Consider the following 24932-nt stretch of genomic DNA (forward strand, 5'->3'; position numbering starts at 1 on the left):
ACGAGACCCAGATGTCCGTGTCCCTGACCACAGTGTCCGTGTGTCCCGGCAAAACAATACACACATTGTGTCCGCGTCCCCCGCGTGTGTGTGTGTGTCAGCCATGTTATTCCAGGGCAGATAGCGAGCCCTCGGAGAGGCTAGAACAGGGTGTCTGGAGGCGTAGGGTGACCTGCGGTGGGAGAGGTGGGGTGTGTGTGTGTCTGTGTGTGCGTGTGCGTGTGCGTGTGCGTGTGCGTGTGCGTGTGCGTGTGCGTGTGTGTGTGTGTGTGTGTGTATGTGTTGCATTTAGCCTCTACCTTGACCCTGCCTGAGGGGGTATTGTCAGCGTCGTATCTACAGTGTCCCCCTCCACCCCCTTCCCTTACCACCACCTGACTGAAACCATGGTCATCGCACGTCTTATTCAGAGCCATAGAAAGAGAGAGTTGCGAAACTCTTTGATGTTGCCGCCACACGATCAAAAGTTCCAAAACACCTGTGCTGAATGGCTGAATCGCAGGAGGGTGGGATGTTCTTCTGGATGCTAGAAGGTGTAATCAATTAACTCATTGACTACTGACCAAGAGATTGGCTGTTAATAGTTCCAACACTCCCATAACGCGGAAGTAGCCTTGGAAATGCGCTGCCATTTTTTCCTATGGAGGTCTATGGGAGTGTCGCCACTCTGTTTTGTCTACCGCTCTGGTCTTATACTGTATATTCATGGGTTTCATCAGGTCCCTTTCCACAGGTGTATGTAACCAAGCACCTAGATTATGAATGCAGACTGCATGGTGCTTGATTGACATACCTATAGGGAAAGGGACCTGATGAAACCCATGAAAACACGTTGAGCCATTATCAGTAGACATGGCCTCACAACCCTTGAACACTGACATGAAGGCCTTATTATGTCAATTCGTTTCCTTAGAATTATAAGGTTCTATCTACGTTCTGAGTAGTTTTGAGTTATTGAGCCTCCTACAGTAGTCTTAGATTTCCATTATACTGATAAGTGCAACAATACCTCTTCAGACATAATGTCTAAAAATGCATACAACTACAATAAACACCTCACTTCACCTTCGTAAGGTGTCACAGAATAACTAGAATATGTAAATAACTATGTGTAAATAAATAACACATAGTAAATAACGAAATAACTTTATGTAAATAAATGTCCGATAGAACATCATTCTAAGGGGAGGAATTTGTCAGTCTCCCCAGCCCAGCGTTTGTTAGCCCAGCATACAGTATGCGTATGGGCCTCCCCAGCTCTGGGAGATCCCGCCTGAGCTACAGTAGAGGAGACATTCTCAGCCTCATATCTGTGGCAGGGGACTTAGTTTAGTATCTCGCTTTTAAATAGCTGCTTAAATATCTGACCACACACACATATATACACACACACACACACACACACACACACACATTCACATACATAGTTTAGTATCTCTCTTTCAAATAGCTGCTTAAATATCTGACCACACACACACGCACACACATTCACACACTTAGTTTAGTATCTCTCTTTCAAATAGCTGATGAAATACTTGACCACATACACACACACACACACACATACATAGTTTAGTATCTCTCTTTCCAATAGCTGCTTAAATACCTGACCACACACACATACACACACACACACACACACACACACACACACACACACACACACACATACACTCTCTCATTACTTCTTCCAGTAGATGACCATAACTTTGTCCAAAAGCTATCGGCTGTGCGAAAGCTGAAGGAATCCAGACTTTTGTCCATCCTGTGTCTGTACGTCCCCCCCACCCCGCTCTTTATCTCTCCACCATCGGACTGAAACCACGATGTGTGTGTGTGTGTGTGTGTGTGTGTGTGTGTGTGTGTGTGTGTGTGTGTGTGTGTGTGTGTATGTGTGTGTGTGTGTGTGTGTGTGTTTGTGTGTGTGTGTGTGTGCGTGTTCTATACGTAGAACCATTATTGAGAGCGAGGAACAACATTCTACATGCTACAGTGTGATAGGAGTCCTACTGCATTTTACAAAATGCAAGATAACCAAGACAGCAGTGTGGTTAAATGTGAGGGGAAGAAACGTAAGCGTAGCATATACTGTATATGTTAGGGAGATATTAATAGATACAGGAAGGAAAGGCATGGTGAGAGTGAGATAGTTGTTGTAACAGAGGAGGGCACATTGTTTTGCTACTTCTTACAATTAGCCTGGCTATGAGTCACCATCAGTGTGACCATGATGTGTGTGTGTGGAGGTGTGTGTGTGTGTGTGTGTGTGTGTGTGTGTGTGTGTGTGTGTGTGTGTGTGTGTGTGTGTGTGTGTGTGTGTGTGTGGGGTGACACGGACCCATGCAGACGGTCTTGTGCCATGACTCACTGGGAGCTGAGCTCACAGTCTCTCTCTGTGAGCTGCATGGCTTTGGTGAGTGTGCATGACCCCTCCTAAGGGTCACCAGGGGTTGTGCAACTGGTTACGGTTACCCATGCGGCTCTCAAAGCAGCCCCCGTTCTCAATGGACACCCCACGGCCCCTATGTGACCTCGAGGAGCGCGGATGCTACGAGGAACTACGGCTAGCTGCGTGGGACACCAGACCGCCCCGCAAGCCACGCACGCTCCTCTGTGCTCCTCCATGCTGTTTTTGTTCTGTTTTTTGTTTTTGTTTTTGTCTGTGTTGAAGCTGTTGAAGCTGCTGTCAGGTTGTGTTGCTACGGCTGGGAGTGACGAGAGAGGCCTGTATGTGTGTGTGTGTGTGTGTGTGTGTGTGATAGAGACACCGTTACATGATGCACCGTCCAAAAAAGGCCTTTAGTCCCTGTGTGAGCGTGCAGCAATGACAGCTACACAAAAGGAGGCCTAAGCATAAAGCATTGTCTGATTGGAGTGTGTGCGTGTGTGTGTTTGTGTGTGTGTGTGTCAGGGGGGTGGTGGTGTGCTGTACCTCTGAGTGTGTGTGTGGGGTGTGTGGGAGTACCAGTTCCACCAGGTCACTTAGGGTGATTGAAACTACAGTACGCACCAGGTGATACATCAAAACAGCGACACATCTTCTGCTAGACTAAAGGCACAGGCGCCACTTCTACCTTCATACACACGCAGGCACCTATACACGATCATGATGCAATTGGTTCATTCAATGGCCAAAGTGAGTGTCAAGGATTGACCTGATTTACTGGTCTAGCTACTCAAGAGCATTGTAATGACACACACACACACACATTACATTGTAATGACACACACCTGCTGGAGCCATGAGACTGATGTGCAGCTCAGTAGGATGGAATAACAGTGCTTTATAATGGAGATCATGCTCATGGGTCCCTTTCCACAGGTGTATTAACCAAGCACCATGCAGTCTGCATTCAGAATCGAGGTGCTGGATTTTTTACACATACGGAGAGGGACCTGATAAGAGCCATGGATAGAATAATAGAGGTTTGAGGAGAATGGAGGACTGTATCAGGTGCATTCTGTCCAGGTATTATACACAAGCGCATATGAGAGAGAGGACTTGGGTTCCCTTCCCCTGATTTATATCACATAGATTTGGTTTCACCTGTCGCTATACACAGTTTGTTGTGTGATGAGGAGGAAGGTTGATGAGGAAGAAGGGGTGACTGAGGTCGTTCATTTGCCCGGGGCTTAAAGCGCTGGAGGCTGAAGCGTTCTCTAACGGAACCGGCTTCTGTTCTTCTCAGAGCCCTGATCTCCAGTTACCGTTAAAAATGCATGAGGTCCTCTGGGTCTGCATGCCTTTGAACAAATGAAGCTGTTTTCTCTCTCTCTCTCTCTGTGTGTGTGTGTGTGTGTGTGTGTGTGTGTGTGTGTGTTCTCGCCAAGTTGTCTGAGTTTGTACTGAAGGGTGTTCATATTGAAGGGTGATCAAATCCAGCTGTTTTGACTTGTTTTGGCTGTGTTTATCCCCTAAATCAGCCCACAGTCATCCGTGCAGCGAAAAATGACAATTGTAGTGAAGTGCGCCACCTGGTGGCCACAATTTCAGTGTTGACTGAAGATCACAAAACATTGCACACAGACTCAAAGGCTTCAACACTCATCTTCAGCGTTTTATTTTTTAATATGTAATTACCACATAGATGGATTTTATGTTTTGACAGACAATATTTTTAATTCATAACATGATACCACCTGTCATAACGACATAGATGGTCAATTATAGTCAAATGATTGAGATATAGACATCGGCTTGACATTATTTCAAGTTCCCCAGGGCCCAGAGATACATTTTGTGTTTTGAAAATGATTGACTGTACTCTAGTGATTCAGTCAGAGACTGTGTCTTTGCACAAACAGTGGCTGTAAACTGGCCACACACACAGACACACACACATACAGACACACACACACACACACACACACACGCACACACACAATGGTAAACAGAATGATTAATCCAGCTCTGAGTTACTACGTGCATATGCCTCATAGACTCATGCCACCTGAATGCTTTTTTGCGCTGGTGGCTAAGAATGTGAATCCAATTACAACCGGTAAAGCCCCGATCACCGGGCAGCTTAAAGTGGACGTGGCCCAAGCTAAGTGTCAGAAAGGGACACGCTTGTGTGTGCCCGTGTGTGCCTGTGTGTGTGTGTGTGTGTGTGAGAGAGAGTGTGTGTGTGCAGCCTCTTTCAGAACTGCCTCTGTGTTATTTTAATAGAATACTTCTTTTCTGTGGAGAAAAAATGCGATAGCACGCCTTGTGCGGCTCCCTGACGGCTTAGCGGCGATGTGTTAAGTTGGCCCTGTCGTCCCCCCCTCTGGCCAGTCACAAGTGGATGAGTCCGCTGCCTAGGTGAGTTCCCATCGGCCGAGCAAGTGGAAGTTGATTGGCTGAGGGGGGCGGCAGGCCATTGTATTGTGGAGCTTTTTGGAGGCCAGACAACCCAGCAGAACAGAGGCAAGTTTGGGGGGCTTCCTGTGTGTGTGTGTCTGAGCGTGTGTGACTCATGGACTATGGAGCTCTCCGGAGTGAAACGCTGTTTTAGATAAGGTATGTTACAGTTCACTTTTATTTGTGTCTTATTCTACTTTCCTTATGTGACTGAATCATAATCTTTAAACAGTTTTCCTGTAAAACTACTAAGCTGCCTTTCCTCTTAGTGTGTATGAGATAAGCTATGGACTCTGTGAGCTGTTGGCCCCAGTATTAGCTGGCTCCCTATTCCTAAGGGCTAGATGAGCCATTGGATATGTAACTTACAGCAATGTGATGTAACTGGAACTCATTCTGTGTGTAATTATTGAACAAATCAAATGTTTGCGATGTTTTTAACAGCATTTAGAAACTCTATCAGTAGGTTTTGCTGTTGCCCTCTGTATTGATACAGTCATACAGTAATGTGTCCTACATATTTAAACTCTGCGCTCTGACTGTGTGTGTGTGTGTATGTGTGTTATTGTGCCTTTATAATGGACCAGTCTAGTCCAACAGTCTGTTCTACTGATGAGGGGTGACATGGTGAAGCATCACTGTCGTTTCCGTGGTTATGGTCGGTGAGGAGTCCGTTCAGGAGATCCTCTGTGGCCTCTGTTGTCCTGGATGGCCAGGCCCTGGGGCCGGTGTTACATCATGAGCCGGTGAAAGGAGAGGTAGCGAGCGAGAGCTTAGGGATTTGTGCCTCTCGTGCCAGATTTAGCCAGCGGGCATGCCGCGGCCGTGCGGACGGAGACAAAGCTCACCGGCCGCCCAAGGAACGTGCGCAGGCGATTTCAGAGGCATTAGCCAAATGCCAACAAATTAGCCCCTCCACTGTGTGCTCTCTCTCACACACACACACACACACACATATACTGTACACACACACACACGCCCACACGCGTTTGCTTTCTCTTGGCTGTCAGATGAACTGAGACCTTTCTAGCCATCTTGACATCTCCAGCCTCTACTTTACTTCCTCTTCCTGTCTAGAGAGGAAGTGGAGCTTCTTGCTCAGGGGGTCTTGTCCTGTCCCTTGTGGTGTTATTGTTCCCCATATTGGCCCTGTGTGGTCAGTGTGTTGAAGATAAGGGGTGTTTAGGCGGAGGTCTGTCTGTCTGTTGACCGGTCTGGTCAGCAGGAGATTCTTCACACTTCAAGTCTGTGCCTCAGTCCTTCCCCCTCTCATCTTCCTGCTGAGGCAAGCGAATACCACAGCCTCCGTCTGGGCTCTAGGCTGTGTGTGTGTGTGTGTGTGTGCGTGTGTGTGTGTGTATTTGGGTGTATGTGTGCGCAGAGAGAGGAGTGTGTGTGTGTGTGTGTGTGTGTGTGTGTGCAGTGAGGGGAGTGTGTGTGTGTGTGTGTGTGTGTGTGTGTGTGTGTGTGTGTGTGTTTGCTCTGGTGTTTAGAGTAACGGCTCAATACTCCTTGAGGCAGCACAAGTGGAGGAGTTGAGGGCTCATCCTGCTGTTTGTGTTGGCCGAGAGGGCCGCGGGCAGCTGGGCTGGATTAACACAGGGAGGCAAACATACACACACACACACACACACACACACACACACACACACACACACACACACACACACACACAAATGCACACAGAAAGACAGGCTGCCCATCAGTATACGTAGCCACTCTGTGGTGTTCTTCTGCTAGACATACACACACACACACGCACACAGACACACACACACACACACACTCATCCTCCCAGAGGTTGCCAGCCCGTTGCTGCCTCATCACTCCCTCATCAGCTGAATGGAGACGTTCTTCAGCCGTCTCTCACTTCCTCTCTCTGGCACTGTTCTCTCTCTCTCTCTGTTGCTCTCTCGCCTCTCTTTCTCTCTCTCTCTCTGTCTCTCTCTCTGTCTCTCTTTTAGTCTCAAGCTCTCTCTCTCTCTCTTTCAGTCTTTCTCTCTCTCAGTATCTCTCTCTCTGTTTTATCTGTCTGTCTGTTTCTCTTTTCAGTGTCTCTCAGTCTCTGTGTCTTGTTTTATCTGTCTGTCTTCCTATCTCTGTCTCTGTCTGCCTGTCTGTTTTTCTTTTCAGTGTTGTCCTGTCACTATCTGTTTGAGCTGTCTGTCTCTCTGTCTGTCTTGGTTTGTGTCTTTGTTTCTTGTCATCCTCTTTATCTCTCTATCCTTGTCCCTGTTTCAGCTCTCTGTCTTTCTTTGTGTCTGTTTTTTCTGTCTCTTTGTCGTTCTCTGACTTCTCTCTTTATTCTGTCTTTTTCTCTCTTTTGCCTTTCTGTTTATATGCCCTCTCTCTCCTTCTCCCTTTCTCTCTCCCTCTATCCCTCCCTCCCTCTCTTTCTCTCTCTCCCTCTCCCTCTCTCTCTCTCTCCCTCCCTCCCTCCCTCTCTCTCTCCCTCTCCCTCTCCCTCTTCCTCATCTCTATCTGATGACTCCTCTCCCGTCTCATAAGCACAGCTCTGAGTCTGTCAGCACATAAACCACACTCTTAATACTGCGCCGGTCTCTAACTCAGATTTATTTGTTGGAATTTTCCTCTCGGGGAAAGAACATATGTGCGTAGGGATGAGGTATGAGGTGGGTCTTTTTGAGGGTTTTGTGTGGTCTGTGTGTGTGTGTCTGTGTGTGTCTGTGCTTGTGTGTGTAGTTTAAAAACTTTCTGTTAAAACTCTCAAACAAGGGTACAGATTGGCCCAACATTCTGTCCATGTTTTCCTCTTGACTGTGTGTGTGTAGTGAGGTAAGTGTGTGCACGTGTGTGTGTGTGTGTGTGTGTGTGTGTGTATGTGTATTTGGGTGTATGTGTGTGCAGTGAGAGAAGTGTGTGTGTGTGTGTGCAGTGAGGGGAGTGTGTGTATGTCTGTGTGTGTGTGTGTGTGTGTGTATGTGTATGTGTGTGCCTGTGTGTGTGTGTCCGTGTATTTGGGTGTATGTGTGCGCAGTGAGAGAAGTGTGTGTGTGTCTGTCTGTGTGTGTGTGTGTGCAGTGAGGGGAGTGTGTGTATGTCTGTGTGTATGTGTGTGTGTGTGTGTGTGTGTGTGTGTGTCCAGGCCGGGTCAGAGGTGTCCCCTCTCCCATAAGCCCCTGTGTGATTATGGTGGCACTTTCCTTTGTGCCGGTGCGCTCGCGGCCCATTCACCGTCTAGCCGGGGCTCAGAGGCGTGCGGAGTCTGGCAGCGCTGCAACGCACCCCTCCGCTGGGCTGTGGGGGCTCCCACACACACACACACATACACACACACACACACACGCACACACGCACACACGCACACACACACCCCCACACAGTGGTGATTCAGGGAATGAAACATTCACCCAGTCATTGTTTGTCTCGTTCAGTTCACGCCACTCTAGCACTGAACAACAGTTGAGCCCCATTTACAACCTAATATGGTCACCCACCATTACCTATTTTGGTAATATTGGTCCAGTTAGCATTGGTCCAGTTAGCATTGGTCCAGTTCCATTACCTACTGCTAAACAGCTTTGGTCCAGTTAGCATCGGCCCTGTTCCATTACCTAGTGCTAAACAGCATTGGTCCAGTTAGCATTGGTCCAGTTCCATTACCTAGTGCTAAACACCATTGGTCCAGTTCTTTATCGGACAAAACATACTTTACTACATTACACCCCTATATGTTTGAGATATTTCCACTTATGCTACATCTCTGGGAGATTTTGTTGAACGTACATCCTGGAATGTCAGCACAGAAAGCAGTTCATCTCATTAGGAAACAGTAAGCTGTGATGGCAGTAAGACATTGTAAGACGTAGACTACCGTGAAATTGGTAGGCAACGCTGTGTGTGTGTGTGTGTGTGTGTGTGTGTGTCTGTGTGGAGGGATGGGGGTGTGTGTATGTGTGTGGAGGGGAATGTGTGGTGTGTGTGTGTGTGTGTGTGTGTGTGTGTGTGTGTGTGTGTGTGTGTGTGTGTGTGTGTGAGTGGAGGGGTGTTGGAGTGTTGGGGGGGTCAGTGGAAGTTGTATTCACAGCCCTGCACTGAGAGCGCCCTTTGCCCCCCTCTGGAATGCATCAATGGCGAAACTATCTGACAATGAATCTTTGTCAGGGGCTGGGTAGTGAGGTGAAGACCTCAGGTACTGGTCTCTCTCAGACAACCCATTTCTCTTCACACACATATGCGCACACACAAACACACACACACACACACACACACACACACACACACACACACACACACACACACACACACACACACACACACACACACACACACACATGCCCTGTTTCAAATGACCTTTTTAAAAAAAATCAAAACTAGTCTACTTGAGTTCACATCAGAACACAGCCTACCGCCATTTGAAAGGGATAGCAGCTTCTGTTTCATAAACATAGCAAGACCAAGACGTGCTGAAGTGCATGTCAAGTCAGGGATAACAGCCGCCGGGGTTTCCCAATATAGGCTACAGAAGCACTCGACGAGGCTGCGGTGAAGACCGCAACATGAAACAGATCAGATGTAGCCTAATGTGGCTCATTTGTTGGAATTAATAGCAACCACCACGTCACTGCATGAAAGAGTTAGCTGGTGTTCACCTCTTGGTCCTCCTGCAAGAGAATCAATTGAGTCGGTGGATCTAATGGATGTATCGTGTATAGCATTGCGTAGAACGGCCCCTGCACACACACAGACACACACACACAGACACACACACACACACAAACACACACACACACACACACACACACACACACACAACCCATCTCTCTTCACACACACAGAGAGACACACAGACACACACACACACGCGCACACACACACACACACACACACACACACACACACACACACACACACACACACACACACACACACACACACACACACACACACACACACACACACACACACACACACACACACACAGACATCACACAACCCATCTCTCTTCACACACACCACACAAAGTTTGTCATGATGGCAGGGCAAATGTTGAAATCAAACATTCCAGTTCCAAGGAGCAATTGTATTGGCATTCAGGATGGATTGGCATTCAGCCTCACAGAACAGCCACCATGACAACCATGGAGAAGGACAGTTTAAAGCACTCGTTTCTCTTGTCATTATACTGATAATGGTTGGACAGTACTCGTGAAAAGCACCCCTAGTAGCCCTAGTTCTGTTATAAGTTGAGTTTGAAGGATACAGTCTCTGAGAGGCTGTGACTGTGGCATTGTAAATTCCTCACTCTCTTGCCCCCTCAGGCAGCTTGTCTTCGGCTGAAGGACAGTTTGTTTTAAAAAAGGCTATTAGTCAGTAATGGGAGGACTTCATGTTGCTTATCACAGGGGGGAGTGGGCGAGACACAAACACACACACACACACACACACACACACACACACACACACATAGACAGAGACAGACAGACGGAGTCCTACTTTCGCAACCCTGCCGTAGATTTGTGAGCCCCTGACCAATAGGAGAGCTCAGATCATGGCAAGGAGGCTTGTTATGACAATGGCTCTCCACCTCCCCCCCCCCCCCCCCCCCCCCCCCCCCCCCCACACACACACACACACACACACTCCACCTCCCTCCCACGTTCCAACTAAACCACAATAATCCCTCAAGGAAATCTCCTATTGACTGGGACATCCACGCCGAGGCACAGGCCCAGCCCTCAGGGGAGGGTGAGTGTGTGTGTGTGTGTGTGTGTGTGTGTGTGTGTGTGTGTGTGTGTGTGTGTGTTTGTGTGTGTGTGTGTGTGAGAAAGAGCCATGTGTATGTGTGTGAGAGAGAGAGAGAGAGAGAGAGAGACATTTGTGTGTGTGTGAGAGAGAGAGAGGAAAGGAGGAGGAGTAGGTGGCTCCCACTCCGTGCATATTGTGTGTGTGTGTGTGTGTGTGGGTAGAACTACAGAGTGTTGACTGGCCAAGAGACTGGCTATGATGAAGTGTGTGAGTCTCGGTCCTGCAGCGCAGTGAAGGCTGCTCAGATTGGGGATCTGCTTACTCACTCCCTCTCTGTGTCCATCCTTGAAGAGACAGGAATGCACTAGATGAGCGAGGGAGAGAGAGAGAGTGAGACAGAGAGAGAGAGAGGGAGAGAGAGAGAGAGAGAGAGAGAGGGAGAGAGAGAGACGGAGAGAGGAGAGAGAGAGAGAATGCCTCAGACAGCTGTTGCGTTAGACTTCTCTTTGAGCTCTAAGTTATCACACCACACTAGACTTGGACAAGGTGCTCTCATATCCAGGAGACATAACTCCTGCTCTTTCACTAGACTTGCCTGCTTGGCGCGCGACCTTGGTGAGTTATCTGTGCCATTCCTTTGTGTTTACACTGACATTTTTGTGGACTTTGCTCTCTCTTTACTGTTGGAAAGATGGCAGTAAACTGGCTCTCAGATTTGTGAAGTTTTGAACATTTTGTGCTGGTTTTGTGAAGTCTGTACTGTATCATATGCCTGTGTAATAGAAGACAGGAGTGCACACTGCACAGAGCACAGTGAGTTTTATAGCATGGACGCTTAGTTCACATGCATATTTGCTTTCTCTCCTTCACTCAGATAAGCATCAGTCTTTGCTGTGTTTAAGTGTGTGTGTGTGTGTGTGTGTGTGTGTGTGTGTGTTTGAGTGTGTGTGTTTGATGGAAAGGATATTGAAGTGGTGATCAGCATATGCCATCTGTGTGGTTATAGAGATCTAGCAAATGATTACATGATCTTTTTATGGCTGAGTTCCATATTAGTCCTAATTTCAGGGGCATTTTATTGTTGGCTTCCTCTTCCATTAAATTTATGTTACCACGTATAAAAAAAGATAAATGATAAAGATAAATAAATGTGTTAGTGTGTTTGTGTGTATGTATGTGTGTGTGTTGAGGATTTGGGGTTTGAGGGGGCTTTCCAGGCTACACCCCCTCCACACACACACACACACACACACACTTCAGTGGAATATCTGCGCGAGCCTTGCGGTAGCCGTGGCGATGAGGGCTCCAGGAGCAGGAACAACATTTGCATCTCTATTGAGCACTGACGCACGCGCACACACACACACACACACACACACACACACACACACACACACTGGGGAGCGCGAGCAGACCAGTCCTGTGCTCAGTGGAGGAGCGCAACTCAGGCAGCACGGCATCACAGCTTAGCCCATTTGTGATGGGAAGAGCCAGGAAAGCTACGCTAGCTAAGCTAACTAAGCCCCCTTGTCTTCAGAATCAGAATCAGAATCAGCTTTATTGGCTAGGTTTGCGTAAACAAACATGGAGTTTGACTACGGTTAACTTTGCCCTCAAAGTACAACACTCAAACAATTAAAACATTAAAAAGAAGAAAAGTCAGGATTAGGTAGCGACTGTGGAGACCCCAGCCTTGTCCAGATGGCAGAGGAATTCTCTGTGTGTGTGTGTGTGTGTGTGTGTGTGTCTCTCTCTCTTCCTCTGCCTGGTTACGGTGTAGTGATCTAGGGGTCACGCCCTGTCCATCTTGCAGGGGCCAGTAGCCGTGGAGACGGCCTTGCCTCTGAGCCTATCTGAGAGAAAACATGGCCCTAAGTCAATTTACTAAAGACCACACATGATGGGATTGAAACTGGAGCACAAATGCACCTGTTTCACCTTGTTGGTGGTGTCATGGGATGTTCTTAGGAAACAAAATGTTTACATTCTGTTGTTTGCACAGAGGATTGGCTATACTGTGCAAGACTGTGTGCGGCGTCATCGGACCTCTATAGAATGTGTTGGGCTTCAAGCTCTTTGGGTTGCACTCTGTGCACGTGAAATGCGCTATATAAATAAACATTACCTTACATTACCTATAATCTACATAGAATGTGTTGGGCTTCTAAAGTAGAATGTATTGGGCTTCTACCTAGAATGTGCTGAGCTTCTATTCGGTTTTTAAGTAATGATGTAATAATGGAATAATAAATCTCTTTCCGGGTCCAACGAGTCTAATGTTTTTCTCCATAGACAGTAAAATAAACGATTTTTTTCTTGCTATTCTGACAAGCCGTTAAGAAAATTGTCATCTTATACTGACTTGTTGCCTCAGCTTAATCAAATCCTAATTTTCGCGGAAGCCTGGACGTTACCATTGAATATATAATCTGGCTGCACAGCCACAGTGATTACTCTGTTAAAGTTTAGCGATTTTGTTTTAAAACAGCTAAAACGGATGACAAAGTTTACAAGTTGCGAAACCCGTCTGGCTGCGCTAGAAAACATCTTTTCACGAAATAGCTGTTGGGCCCATGACGTTGGACTTAAGAACCGAATATGGCCGCCATGGAATGTGTTGGGCTTCTAAATGATCCCAATAGAATGTGTTGGGCTTCTAAAGGATCTCCATAGAATGTGTTGGGCTCCTTCTATAGATCTTCATAGAATGTGTTGGGCTTCTATAGGGCCTCCATAGAATGTGTTGGGCTTCCATATGATCTCAATAGAATGTGTTGGGCTTCTATAGGGTCTCTATAGAATGTGTTGTGGTTATGATGCAGAGCACAGGTTCACTGTGTTGGTCATGTTTTTCCCCTTCTGCCATTGCTTCCAAGAGGAATCAAACTGACCGTTCATCTCTTTTGTCCTAATACAATGCTTTCAGGTTGACAAATCAGCTTGTGTTCCTCCTCCTTGTGTAGGACGATGAAAATGGTTGATATCGTAACGCAAACAATGCCTGCCGAGAACGAAGTGCACGTGGCCCGGAACTTTCTTACGAAGATTCTGAGAAGTTCCATGAGGTATTGCAAGAGTAGTCCAGTTGCATTCCCTCCTCAGCCATCCTCAGCCATCCTCAGCCATCCTCAGCCAATCCCGAGCCTGTGTTCCTCAGACTTCTCCCAATAGTTGCTCCATACTGGTGATCGCCTGCATGTTCAAATCTCTTGTCTGATTCCCACACATGATCCTGATTTAGGCTATACACTAAGGCCTGACTGGCCACCCCCACTAGTTCTTAGCCTTTGTTTCAACACTAGCACAAGCCACAACCACACATATGTACGATCTGTATTGCTTTGTCCTCCTCCTTCTCCTTGCTGCCGTGATCACTTCCCATGGCTCCTTCCTGCCAATGTTACTTCCTCCTTTTCCTCCTTCCTTTAGACGACACCATCTCCTTGGTAACTGAATATAAACTTAGTTGTTTTGATGAATGAATAGCTGAGCTCCTGCGACCATAAATCTACACCTCCACTTCCCTTTCCTCTCGTTACGTAGTCTGGCCCTCGGCCCTATCCAACCCCTGTCCAATGTTTTCACACCTGGCACGAGTGTAATGTGAATGGCTGTCACTTCAAATGCATTTCATTATTCCCTCTCTATCATTCCCTTTAAGATCCACTCAGTCTTTCCTCCATACCTCCTCCATCCCGCCAAGCAATCCATGGAGTAGCTGTGGGGCAATTCACCTTCCTGTTCTTACCCTTTTCCCACATCTCCTCCATACCTGCTCCCTGTCAACTCCATACCTCCACCTGTCAACTCCATCCCTCCACACCTCCATCCCTCCAACACCTCCACACCTCCTCCATCCCTCCAACCCCTCCACACTTCCATCCCTCCAACCACTCCACACTTCCTCCATATCTCCACATGGAGTAGCTTTGGCAATTCGCCTTCCTGATATTTCCCTTTTCCCACACCTCCTCCCCTCCACCTCCTGTCACCTCCATACCTCCTCCCGCTCCCTGGAGTAGCTGTGGTCTCCTCCTCCATCTCTCTGTGGTGGTGGTGATGGTGGTAGTTTAGCTGGAGCAGCATGCCCGCCTCACGTGCACGTCTCGTAGGATTAGCCACCTAATCCTCTTACCTTGCTGTCATTTTCACCCGCTTCCCTCAAAGTGGACGTAAATAGCTCCATGTTTGTCACCGCTCGCTTCTGTGATGACATTATTACTAGTGGTGATGTTTGTGTAAGTAACCATGAGCAAATGAAATTCACCATTTCCTCCTTTAGTTTTATTTCGTCAAATTCACCCTTTTAATGATCTCTTAATTGGTCTTATTATCATGGTGGTATATTTGGGGGCTAAATCTTCTATTCTCATACCTCCTTGCATGAATTTCAGGAAGAACCGCTTCAAAGGGTAGGTTTCATTTTGCTCAGAAGTTAGTCTGTCAGTCTTCAATCTTGAACAATAAACTGGACTCTTTATGGCTTTGTACCTGACAGCAACACCTGTTTGAGTGCTCTCTGAGCCGTTATCTGTGTGTGTGTGTGTGTGTGTGTGTGTGTGTGTGTGTGTGTGTGTGTGCATCTCAGGAGGAATGATTCTGTCAACAGACCGCACTCCTGGCATTCATCCAAAGTGGCCGAGACCCAGACCCAGAGGATAGCACAGAACTCCGAACCAGAACCGATATGGCAGTCCAAATACAGCATAAGGTACTGCGACCACACACACACACACACACACACACACACACGCACACACATACAGCACAAACGTACACACCGACACACCGACACACACACACACACAACACACACAACACACACAAATACAAACACACACACACACACACACACACACACACGCTCACAGCACATACACACAGTACACAGAGCAATATTTTCAATCCTAAAACATGCACACACATATTCATGAGCTAAAATATGTCAGAGATTGAAATCTGTAAACACCCCTATATGTGTTCTCTAAATATCTTTAAACATTGTGTCCTGATAGAGAAGAGTAATTTCATTGGGTTTCTACCTGCACCCTGTACAATGGAAACTAATCTTGGTTTTGATAACCGTTAGCCGCCGTTAGTGTGATCTTCTGAATAACTGTCTGAACTCTGACCATTTGCGTCCTACAGCTCCTCCTCAAGTGACGTGTCTAAATGTTGGGACCCTGCCAAGCAGCATCAGGCACCAAGTCCGCTCGCCACAGTCCAGAACATGGAGGCTGTGGACCCCTGTGCACTGACCAACACGTCCAGCGTGTCGCTACCCGCCTCCAAGCACCTGAACGCTGTCGACCTGTCCGCAGGAGCCGGCGCAGGGCCACTCCGCAAGCGAGACTCTCCGCACGCGACCCTCTCCGTGACGTCCAACAGCCTGGACCCCGGCGGCGGCGGACTGTCCAAGAGCCAGGCGGCGTCTCTGGAGTGCATGTTCTACCGCGGCGGCCCGGGCGAGAGCGGCGGCGGTCAGCCGGAGCGGCCGCGCTACCTGCAGCTCCCCGTGGTCAGCGGCTGCGGTAGGGTCAGCCCACCTGCAGCTCCCCGTGGTCAGCGGCTGCGGTAGGGTCAGCCCACGGCTGGAGGAGCAGGTGGGCTCCCGGTACTCCTCCTCCTCGTCTTCGTCCTGCATCGCCGCCGGAGGAGGAGGAGGAGGCTTAAGGGCGGGCGTCAACCCCGTGTGGAACGTTCCGGAAGCCAAGAAGCCCACGGCTCCGTCTCCGCCACCGCCCCCTCCCCCGCTGCGGAGCGACAGCTTCGCCGCCACCAAAGTCCACGAGAAGGGCTTGACCGCTCCCGTGCCCGCTCACCCCCCCACCGGACCGGACGGTCCCTCTGCCCACCCCCCGCCGCCGCAGCAGAAGGCTCCCCAGGGCAGGCCCGCTGCGGAGCGGCTGGTCAAGGGCACGGAGAGCCAGCCGAGCGTCCAGCAGAGCGTCCAGTCCGGTGAGAGAAGCGGACCGGACGCTCGCCACGCCTTCCAGAGGAGCGACGTGATGCCAACGTATCATCCCTCCGCCGTGGACTACAACGCCAACCAGATCCCCCCCAGCAAACTGACCTCTCTGTCCAGCTCTGACGGCCGGCAGGGTCCGGCCGGCCCCGACCACCACCGGCAGCACAGCGACGAGAGCTCTCACCTCGGCCCGCAGCCCAAAGGCTCGTCGGGATCGTCCGGCGCGACGGCGGCCGCCCCGAAGCACCACAGCATGGGGGGTTACTACCGCAGCCTGCAGGAGCTGCCCACCAACACGTGCGGCCAGCGCGGAGGAGGAGCGGGACATTCCAGAACGTCCACCGCGTCGCTGTCCAGCAACGCCCTGGACCAGAGCTCCGACCGCGGGGTCGGAGGTGGTGTCGGAGTCGGAGGTGGCGTCGGAGGACACGTGAGGTACTACTGCTACACGCCTCTTCCACAGCCCACGCTGACCACAGTGACCGCAGCTCTGCAGGGAAAACCAGAGGCCTGGAGGGACGAGGCCACTCCGGTCGGGACGCAGAGAACGACGGCGAAGAGCAAGTACCCCACTGCCACCGGCCAGCAGGCGTTTAACGGCTACGCTGGCGGCAAGCAGGCAAGTGGTCACGCGGCCTCGGAGAGTCCATCCGCCGGGCTCAACGTGTGGACGACGCGCTCGAACTCGGACGAGCGGGAGAGGGTGAGCGGCGGGGGCGGTGCGGACGGTCACCACGGCCGGTATTCTCACGGTCAGCCGCAGCAGCAGCCGCAGTCGCACAGGGAGCCTCCGCCGACGGACCCGTGGGTGTCGCAGGACAGCCGTAAGATCTGCCCGCAGCAGACCCCTCTGCTCCACTCGCTGTCTCAGGAGCACAAGCTGCTGACCGACAAACGATCGCCGCCGCCCCTGACCGCCACCGTTACCTCCGTCGCCGCGGTGACCGGTCCTCAGGACAGCCCGGAGCTGGGCGGCGGCGGCGGCAGCAAGCAGGGTCGCCGTAGCGACCGCTACGCCACCACGCTGCGCAACGAGATCATCACCAAGCGGGCGCAGCTGCAGAAGAGCCGCAGCGCCGCCGCCCTGTCCTGCCCCGGCGAGCCGGACGACGAGGCCGAGACGCCCGCATTGCTGGCCTGGAAGTCCCCCGAGACGTCCACCACCTCCTCCTCCTCGGACGGCTCCTTCTCCAACACCTACAAGGACCACCTGAAGGAGGCGCAGGCGCGCGTGCTGCAGGCCACCTCCTTCAAACGGAAAGATCTAGAACTTCCCGGTGGCGAGGGCACGCCCGCCGCCACCGCTGCCGCCGCCATGTTGGCGCGCCGAGATCTGAGCGTGGCCGAGATCCTGTCGGGCAAGGCCGGAGCTGGCGTCGTCGCCGGCGGCAACAACAACCACTTGTCGCGCATCGGCTGCCGCAAGCGCTTCCCCATCAGCAAGCGCGTGCACTCGTTCTCCGAGCCGGACAAGATCCACGAGGTCGGCGTTGAGGGCAAAGGCCTGACCTTGGACTCCAAGGTCGGCTCGTTCGTCGACCGGCGCATGTTCTTCGAGGGCGTCGCCAAGCCGGCGTTCTCCAAACCCGCTCCTAAGATCGGAGGCCCTCAGAGCCCACCTGAGGAGCTCCACGTCAGCGCGAAGGCCAAAGGGCCGTCCTCGCACGAGGAGCCCGTGGGGTCGAAGGTCGTAGGGTCATCCCCGCCGCAAGGCCACCACCCCCACAGAGGTCACCTCAGGGAGCACCACTCCAGGCATCACTCAGGGAAAGAACATGGTTGGCCCAAGCAGGACCCCCTTCTGCAGCAGCAGCAGCAGCAGCCGCCGACGCTCTCGCGCTTGGGCACGTTCGCCGAGTACGAGGCCACCTGGAACATGCAGAGGAAGCAATCTGAGGCCAGGAGCTCGGGCAGGTACCGCTCGGCCGAGAACATCCTGGAGCCGTCGGCGGAGGAGAGGAACGAGGCCGTGTGCGTCCACGAGAGGTCCAGGTCGTCTCCCTCGGCAGACTTCTACGAACAGGTTGGTTCCACAGTCAATGACGAGCGCTGTGCTTCCAAGGCCCAGTGCCTGGAGTGCTGCAGTCTCATGCACTAGGCCTGCTCACCAATTAGGAGTGCTGTTCTTCTCATGCACTAGGCCTGCTCACCAATCAGGAGTGCTGTTCTTCTAAGGCACTAGATGCACTCACCAATCAGGAGTGCTGTTCTTCTAAGGCACTAGATACACTCACCAATCAGGAGTGCTGTTCTTCTCATGCTCACCAATCAGAAGTGGCACATAAAGTTAAAGAGACATTTAGAATATTGAACTCAATCTTGACATTGACATTCAAAACATATCAGAACAATTCATTTCTAGACAAAGACAGTGCATTCATCTATACCCAAAAATGGGTTAAGCCTTAGCCTGTTGTTTTATAAGTTGAATCCATGTGCTAAATGCATTGTGTCAGTGTTAGTCCTCCCTTGTAAGCCTTCCTGGTTGCGAGGGTTTCGTTGGCCCGCGGGGACGACACCTGAACCACTCTTGAGATTTGGCCCGCTCTCGGGCCGACCCAGGAATGCCAGGCATGCGGGGCTGGCACGGGGTGGCATCAGACAGGCTGACCACTGTTCTCTATTCTTCCACAGAAAATGCCCCTGCCTGCCAGGAAACTCCATCTAGATCGGCCAGCTGACACCCACACCATGGGGTAAGGATCCTCCATAATGCACTCAGATATGCGTGTGTGTGTGTGTGTGTGTGTGTGGGTAGGTGTGGGTGTTGGTGTTGTGTGTGTGTGTGTGTGTGTTAGTGTGTGTGTGTGTGTGTGTGTGTATGTTGTGAGTATGTTGTGTGTGTGTGTGTGATGTGTGTGTGGTGTGTGTGTGAGTGTGTGTGTGGTGTAGGTGTGTGTGTGTGTGTGATGTGTGTGTTGTGATGTTTAACTGTATATAGTGTTTCTTATCCTTGAGTAATACGGTGTGTGTCCTTTGAGGTCAGGTTAAAACAATGTACCCATTATTAAGGCCAACACTGGTGCCCAGTCACCTGTGTCACACTTAGAAACGCCACAATCTGTGTGTGTGTGTGTGTGTGTGTGTGTGTGTGTGTATGTTTCTATGTGTTTGTGTGTGTGTGTGTGTGTGTGTGTGTGTGTGTATGTGTGTACAGTATGTACAGCATGTGTGTGTTTATATGTTTGTGTGTGTGCCTGTGTGTGAGTGTACAGTACGTGTGTGTGTGTGTGTGTGTGTGTGTGTGTGTGTGGGTGTGTGTGTGTCAAAATCAATGTGCTACTTGTTGGCGAAGTTACAGAGTCAAGCTGGCCCTAACTGTAACTGTGCGTCCTCAGTATCTTGTCCCATCAGTTGGAACAGACCGCACTGTACTGTCCTCGTCCCCTAGTGGCTCCCTCAGCAGCAGGCCCAGCCACTGTCTATGGGCACAGCGTGTGATGCGCACCATTGTCACTGTAACAATGTGAGCTCTGCCTGGGCTCAGCCGCCCCGGCCCACACGCTCAGAAATGCCTCGCATTCCAGCACCACATGCCCCACTTTTGCTGCCTTTTGTTCAGGTGTTGCCGCTTTAAAAGGTACGCCATGCAAGGTTTTCACCTTACTGTAATATAACCTTTGCAAAGCCAATAATGTGTCACGATTCTCATGAGATTTGTCGGGCAGCCATTCTTGAAATTGCAAGGTTCGTTTTTTGCAATAAATCAAGCCGAATCGCTAGTCTGAGACCACGGGGCAAGTGATGAATATCTGCTATTGTATCATATGAAGCACTTAAAGTAACACACACCCGTATTTTCATAAGAGCACACAATGGCAGTATTGGGGCACTGCTGGTTGATGGTTGCAAGCGTGTCATTTTAGCTTTTGACAGCTTCTCAGGTTGACTGCTGTAGAACAGTTCTATGGGTCAACCTAGATTAGTTTGTGGTTTTCTGTGTGTGTGCGTGGGGGGGGGGGGGGATGCGTGTCTGTGTGTGTTTATGTGTGTATGTTCGTGTGTGTGTGTGTGTGGGTTGGTGTGCATACAGTATGTGTGTTTGTGTGTGTGTGTGCGCGCTTGTGTGTGTGTCTGTATGAGTGTGTTTGCGTGTGTATGTGCATGTGTGTGTATGACTAAGCCAAGGCATCAGACAGCGTTCTGGCGCTTCAGCAGAATTCCTAAGAAGGCCTCCATGCCACAGTCTTGGCAACTGCTTGGCAGTGAAATGTTTCTCTGTGTTTTTCTGCTTCCACTCTTTTTTCCCCTGATTTGTGGGATATTGCAAGACTATGCTTTCTCACAGAGTGTTCTAGAACATTTTTTAAAAATCCTTGTGATTTCCTGTTTTTCTTCTCGAATGGCAGAGAAGGAAAACTTAGGTTCAGACCCTTTACAATGCTTGATGTTTTTCAGTTGAATCTTGAATTTCCCCTTGGGGATCAATAATCTATCTATCTATCTATCTGTAGTACAGTATAGGATTTTTTTAGAAATATACTGTACTTTCAGGTGTTCATATGGTCTAACGACTTTCAATTAGTTTGTTTAGTGCCTGGTGTGTCAGCCATCTTGATTGTTTTAGTCTTTTGTGTCATATGGGTTCAGAGTAGACTGCAGACTGCATAGTAGTCTGGGTGGTAGCATAGTAGACAATACAGTAGACTTCTGTCTACTTTTGTCCAAGGTGAGGGGTGTGTGTGATTGTGTTTGTGTGTGTGTGTGTGTGTGTGTGTGTGTGTGTGTGTGTGTGTGTGTGTGTGTGTGTGTGTGTGTGTGTGTGTGTGTGTGTGTGTGTGTGTGTGTGTGTGTGTGTGTGTGTGAGTGTGTGTGTGTGTGTGTGTGTGTGTGTGTGTGTGTGTGTGTGTGTGTGTGTGTGTGTGTGTGTGTGTGTGTGTGTGTGTGTAAGGTCAAATGAGTGGGGCTTTGGAGAAGGGTCCTTGAGTATGGCACAATGTGCCTATTATGTTTTTACTGCCTTCCTCCCCTCATGGGTGTCTGTGTTTACGTCTGTTCCTCTGTAGCGCGTTGACCGAGAGAGGACCGGTGGAGAGTAGAGGGGTCCAGGAGCGTCCTGCCCAGAGTGACCACTTCCTGTCGCCGTCTGAGGCCGGCGCAGCGTCCCGAAACGATCCCGAGAAGAGAGACGTGTCCGCGACAGCTAGCCACCCGCCGGACCCCCGGTACCACCAGCCGACGCCCGATCCCCCGCCATACGCTGACCACTTGCGCCACGTGGGGGTCACCGCCGCCCTCGAGCAGCCCGCCCTCCCCAAAAAGAGGGGCGCAGCGGCATCAGGGGGACCCCAGAGGCTCTCGCCGCCCAGAGTGGACACTCCGGGGGCCCCAGTGGACGTCACTGTGACCTCTCTGAGAGAGTCCAGCGACCTCCAGACTGCGGGTCACTCCGCGAGGGGCAGCAGCAGGTCTCCCGGTGTGGGGTTGGCACTGCCAGTGCCCGGCATGCCCACGCTGGCATCCGACGGCACACTGCGGGTGTCCCCGTGCCCAGAGAGAGAGCCGCAGGCGGGCAGCCGACTGGACGAGGAGTGGAGGGCACTGCACCAGACCGCCCTGGCAGCCTTGGATCCGTCTCTGGCCCATTCTCCTCTTCCTCCTCCACATCATCCTCATCCTCACGGTCCTGCCCCCTCGCCCTCTACCCTCAAGGGCGCTGCTGCCCTGACGGTGCCCACCAGTGTCACACGCTCACCCTCGCCACAGTTTGCCCCACAGAGACTGACCGACAAGCCCCCAGCGCCCACACAGGATGACCTGTCCAGGTACTGCATGCCGATCTGTTACTAGTCCGTTATCAACTGCCAAGATAATTGTAAAAAGAAATAGCCTTTTAAAAGAAAGTGTCTTAAATTGGGACCTTCAAAGGTTTAATATTCTTCATTAAAGTCAAATTGAACATAATATAACAAATATAACATATCTGTAATATACATAACAAAGTATAATAATCTGGCCAACATGGCAGCCATTTTGTAGCCTCGCCCTTGAGTATTATAACTGACCTTCCTGTCTGATGCCCTAACGAAGTAGCCCTGTGTGTTGCTGTGCTTGCAGTGATAAGATGAGCGAGGCATCGGAGCTGAGCAACGCTGGGAAGAGAGTTCCCGTCAGGATCGTCCACGCCGAGACCAGTCTGGAGCGCAAGGGCCGCCAGTACCTCCTTAGCAACGGAGCAACAACAACAACAACAACAACAACAGCAACAGCAACAGCAACAGCAACGAGCCCTCAAAGCAGCTTCACCCCCCAGGAGCAGTTCTACTCTCTCTTCTGTGCCTACTCTCGGCAGGAGGAGGCGCAGTGGGAGGCGCAGCGTGGCTCCACCAGTCCTCCACAGGGGACCTCGGGCTTCCCCGTAGCCCCAGCAGGGGCCACTCTGAACGGGCAGCCGAGGAGGAGCAGCCTGCCCGCCACCGGCGCGGGGGTGGTGATGGTGGGCGGCGATCGGTCGGACGACGACGTGAAGAGAGAGGAGCTGGCCAGGGACATCATGGGCAAGGACAAGTCGCTGGCGGACATCTTGGACCAGAGCCGCATGCGGACCACCATGGACCTGATGGGGGGCATCTTCCCGCAGGGGGAGCAGGTGCTGGAGGGGGCACAGCAGCGACGACGGGCCGCCCCCAAACAGACCTCGCCCCGCGCCAGCGACGAGGGGTAGGTTGCCCTGGGATACTGCTCAACAGCCTAACACACACAGGCACAGACACAGGCACAGACAGACATATACACACACACACACACACACACACTCACACACATTCATACACTCCCACTCACTGATTACCTGTTGGTTAAAATCATCTGTCCTCCCAATGTACAGTAGCACAGTAAGACTGATGACCACTAATCTCCGATGCAGTAATAGGGTCATTCCACGTCAATTCAAACAGGGCCCACACACTTAGGTCTAAAAAAAATCTGAAAAAATGACCAGGTGTAGCTATGCTTTCCAGGAGACACACTGTAAAATTACTTTTATGTACGATCAATACTTTCCCAGATACAGACAGTCTTAAGGGGGAAGGGGGTGTCGATTTTGTTCGGCCTCTTTTTTTCTGTCAAAGTTCACAAGCCCACATAGCACAAGAACTAAACCATGTAGGAGGCTCAGATTGTACATGCTGGTACATAAATAGGAATATCTGTATGATCCTGCATAGTCATAGCTGTCCCTCAAAGTTGATCAAAATGTTTGGCTGGGCTCTTTTTAGGTCTTCAGAAGATATATTTATAATTAAGGTTCTTAATTTATTTTCCTAATTGAGATAAGTAGAAACACTCTCACAAAAAAACAATGAAGAGAAAATAAATAAATTCCTTCAGGGTCTGAACAGTAGACCTCACAAGTCTGAAAAATCATTTTGGATCTCATTTTCAGAATACCCTACCACCTTGTGGGAATGGGCAAAGATTTATTTCTATTTTTTCTTCATTCTCTATGATCCATTCTTTTTAAAAACACCAATTAGACATGTCTTATGCAAATCTTTCTTTTTTATTTCCCACCCTGAACATGGGCAAAATGCACCATTGAGATCAATATGTTTTGTTCCCGCCCCTAAAATGTCAGTGATTCGGTGATTTTAGTACCACCTACGGTTACTCTATACAAAACATACTTCTCAATAGATCTCAATGTTGCATTTTGCCCATGTTCAGGGTGGGAAATAAAAAAGAAAGTCTTGGATAATACAGCTCAAATGGGTGTTTTTAACCTAAGTGCATCGGCCCTGTTTGAATTGGTGGAATGACCCAATAGTGATTATCATATGTGTCCTAATGTGTTTTTGTGGTGGCCTTCATGCCATTGTGTAGCTAGCACAGTTCCCCAGATCACAGCACAGTTGTTACAGGATGGCATATGCTAGTTGGGGTTTCGGTTTCATTTCCTCTCCTGACACCTCTAACAACCCTGTCTTCCTCTCTCTACTTCCGCCCGCCTCTCTCTCCCTCGACTACACTCTCTCCAAGTCCTTCGACTTCTGCACTCTCGTCCTCTGGTAGTCTGGTGGAGTTTATTACCTAAGAAGGTCTCCTTTGCAATGGACCTTGAATGTTAATCCTAATTTTGTAAGTCGCCTTGGATAAAAGTGCCTTACTAAATAAATAAATTAGGAAATAAAACAGGAGCCTAATTTCTGATTATATTTTTTATAAATAAAAAAAAGAATAAGTAATCCAGACTGCTAAAGTATCGCTAAAGGGTGAATTTAAGACCCCGAGGATGAGTAGTAAGGGAGAGTAGAGATAGTAGGCCTCACACAGAACGTGTTCCCATTGGTTGTGTGACCTCAAACAACATTTCTGCAAACATGCGCCGGCCCTCTGTTGCAGTTGAGTTTAGCAACAGCACTACTGCCCCCTAGTGGATGACAATAATACATGAACCTGTTGAGTCCAACAGAG

General features: G+C 50.0%; 1 protein-coding gene across 1 annotated transcript in view; it reads left to right on the forward strand.

The window, feature by feature from the left end:
* Window positions 1-24932, forward strand: part of LOC134071006 (protein Shroom2-like) — a 38939-nt gene that overhangs the window by 8904 nt on the left and 5103 nt on the right. The window contains exons 3-8 of the mRNA XM_062527570.1: window positions 15141-15263; window positions 15701-16070; window positions 16105-18543; window positions 19155-19216; window positions 21527-22285; window positions 22578-23180. Coding sequence (XP_062383554.1) covers window positions 15141-15263; window positions 15701-16070; window positions 16105-18543; window positions 19155-19216; window positions 21527-22285; window positions 22578-23180 — 4356 coding nt within the window. The remainder of the gene's footprint in view (window positions 1-15140; window positions 15264-15700; window positions 16071-16104; window positions 18544-19154; window positions 19217-21526; window positions 22286-22577; window positions 23181-24932) is intronic.

The sequence above is a fragment of the Sardina pilchardus genome, chromosome 23 (assembly GCF_963854185.1).
Source record: "Sardina pilchardus chromosome 23, fSarPil1.1, whole genome shotgun sequence".
Taxonomy (NCBI): domain Eukaryota; kingdom Metazoa; phylum Chordata; class Actinopteri; order Clupeiformes; family Clupeidae; genus Sardina; species Sardina pilchardus.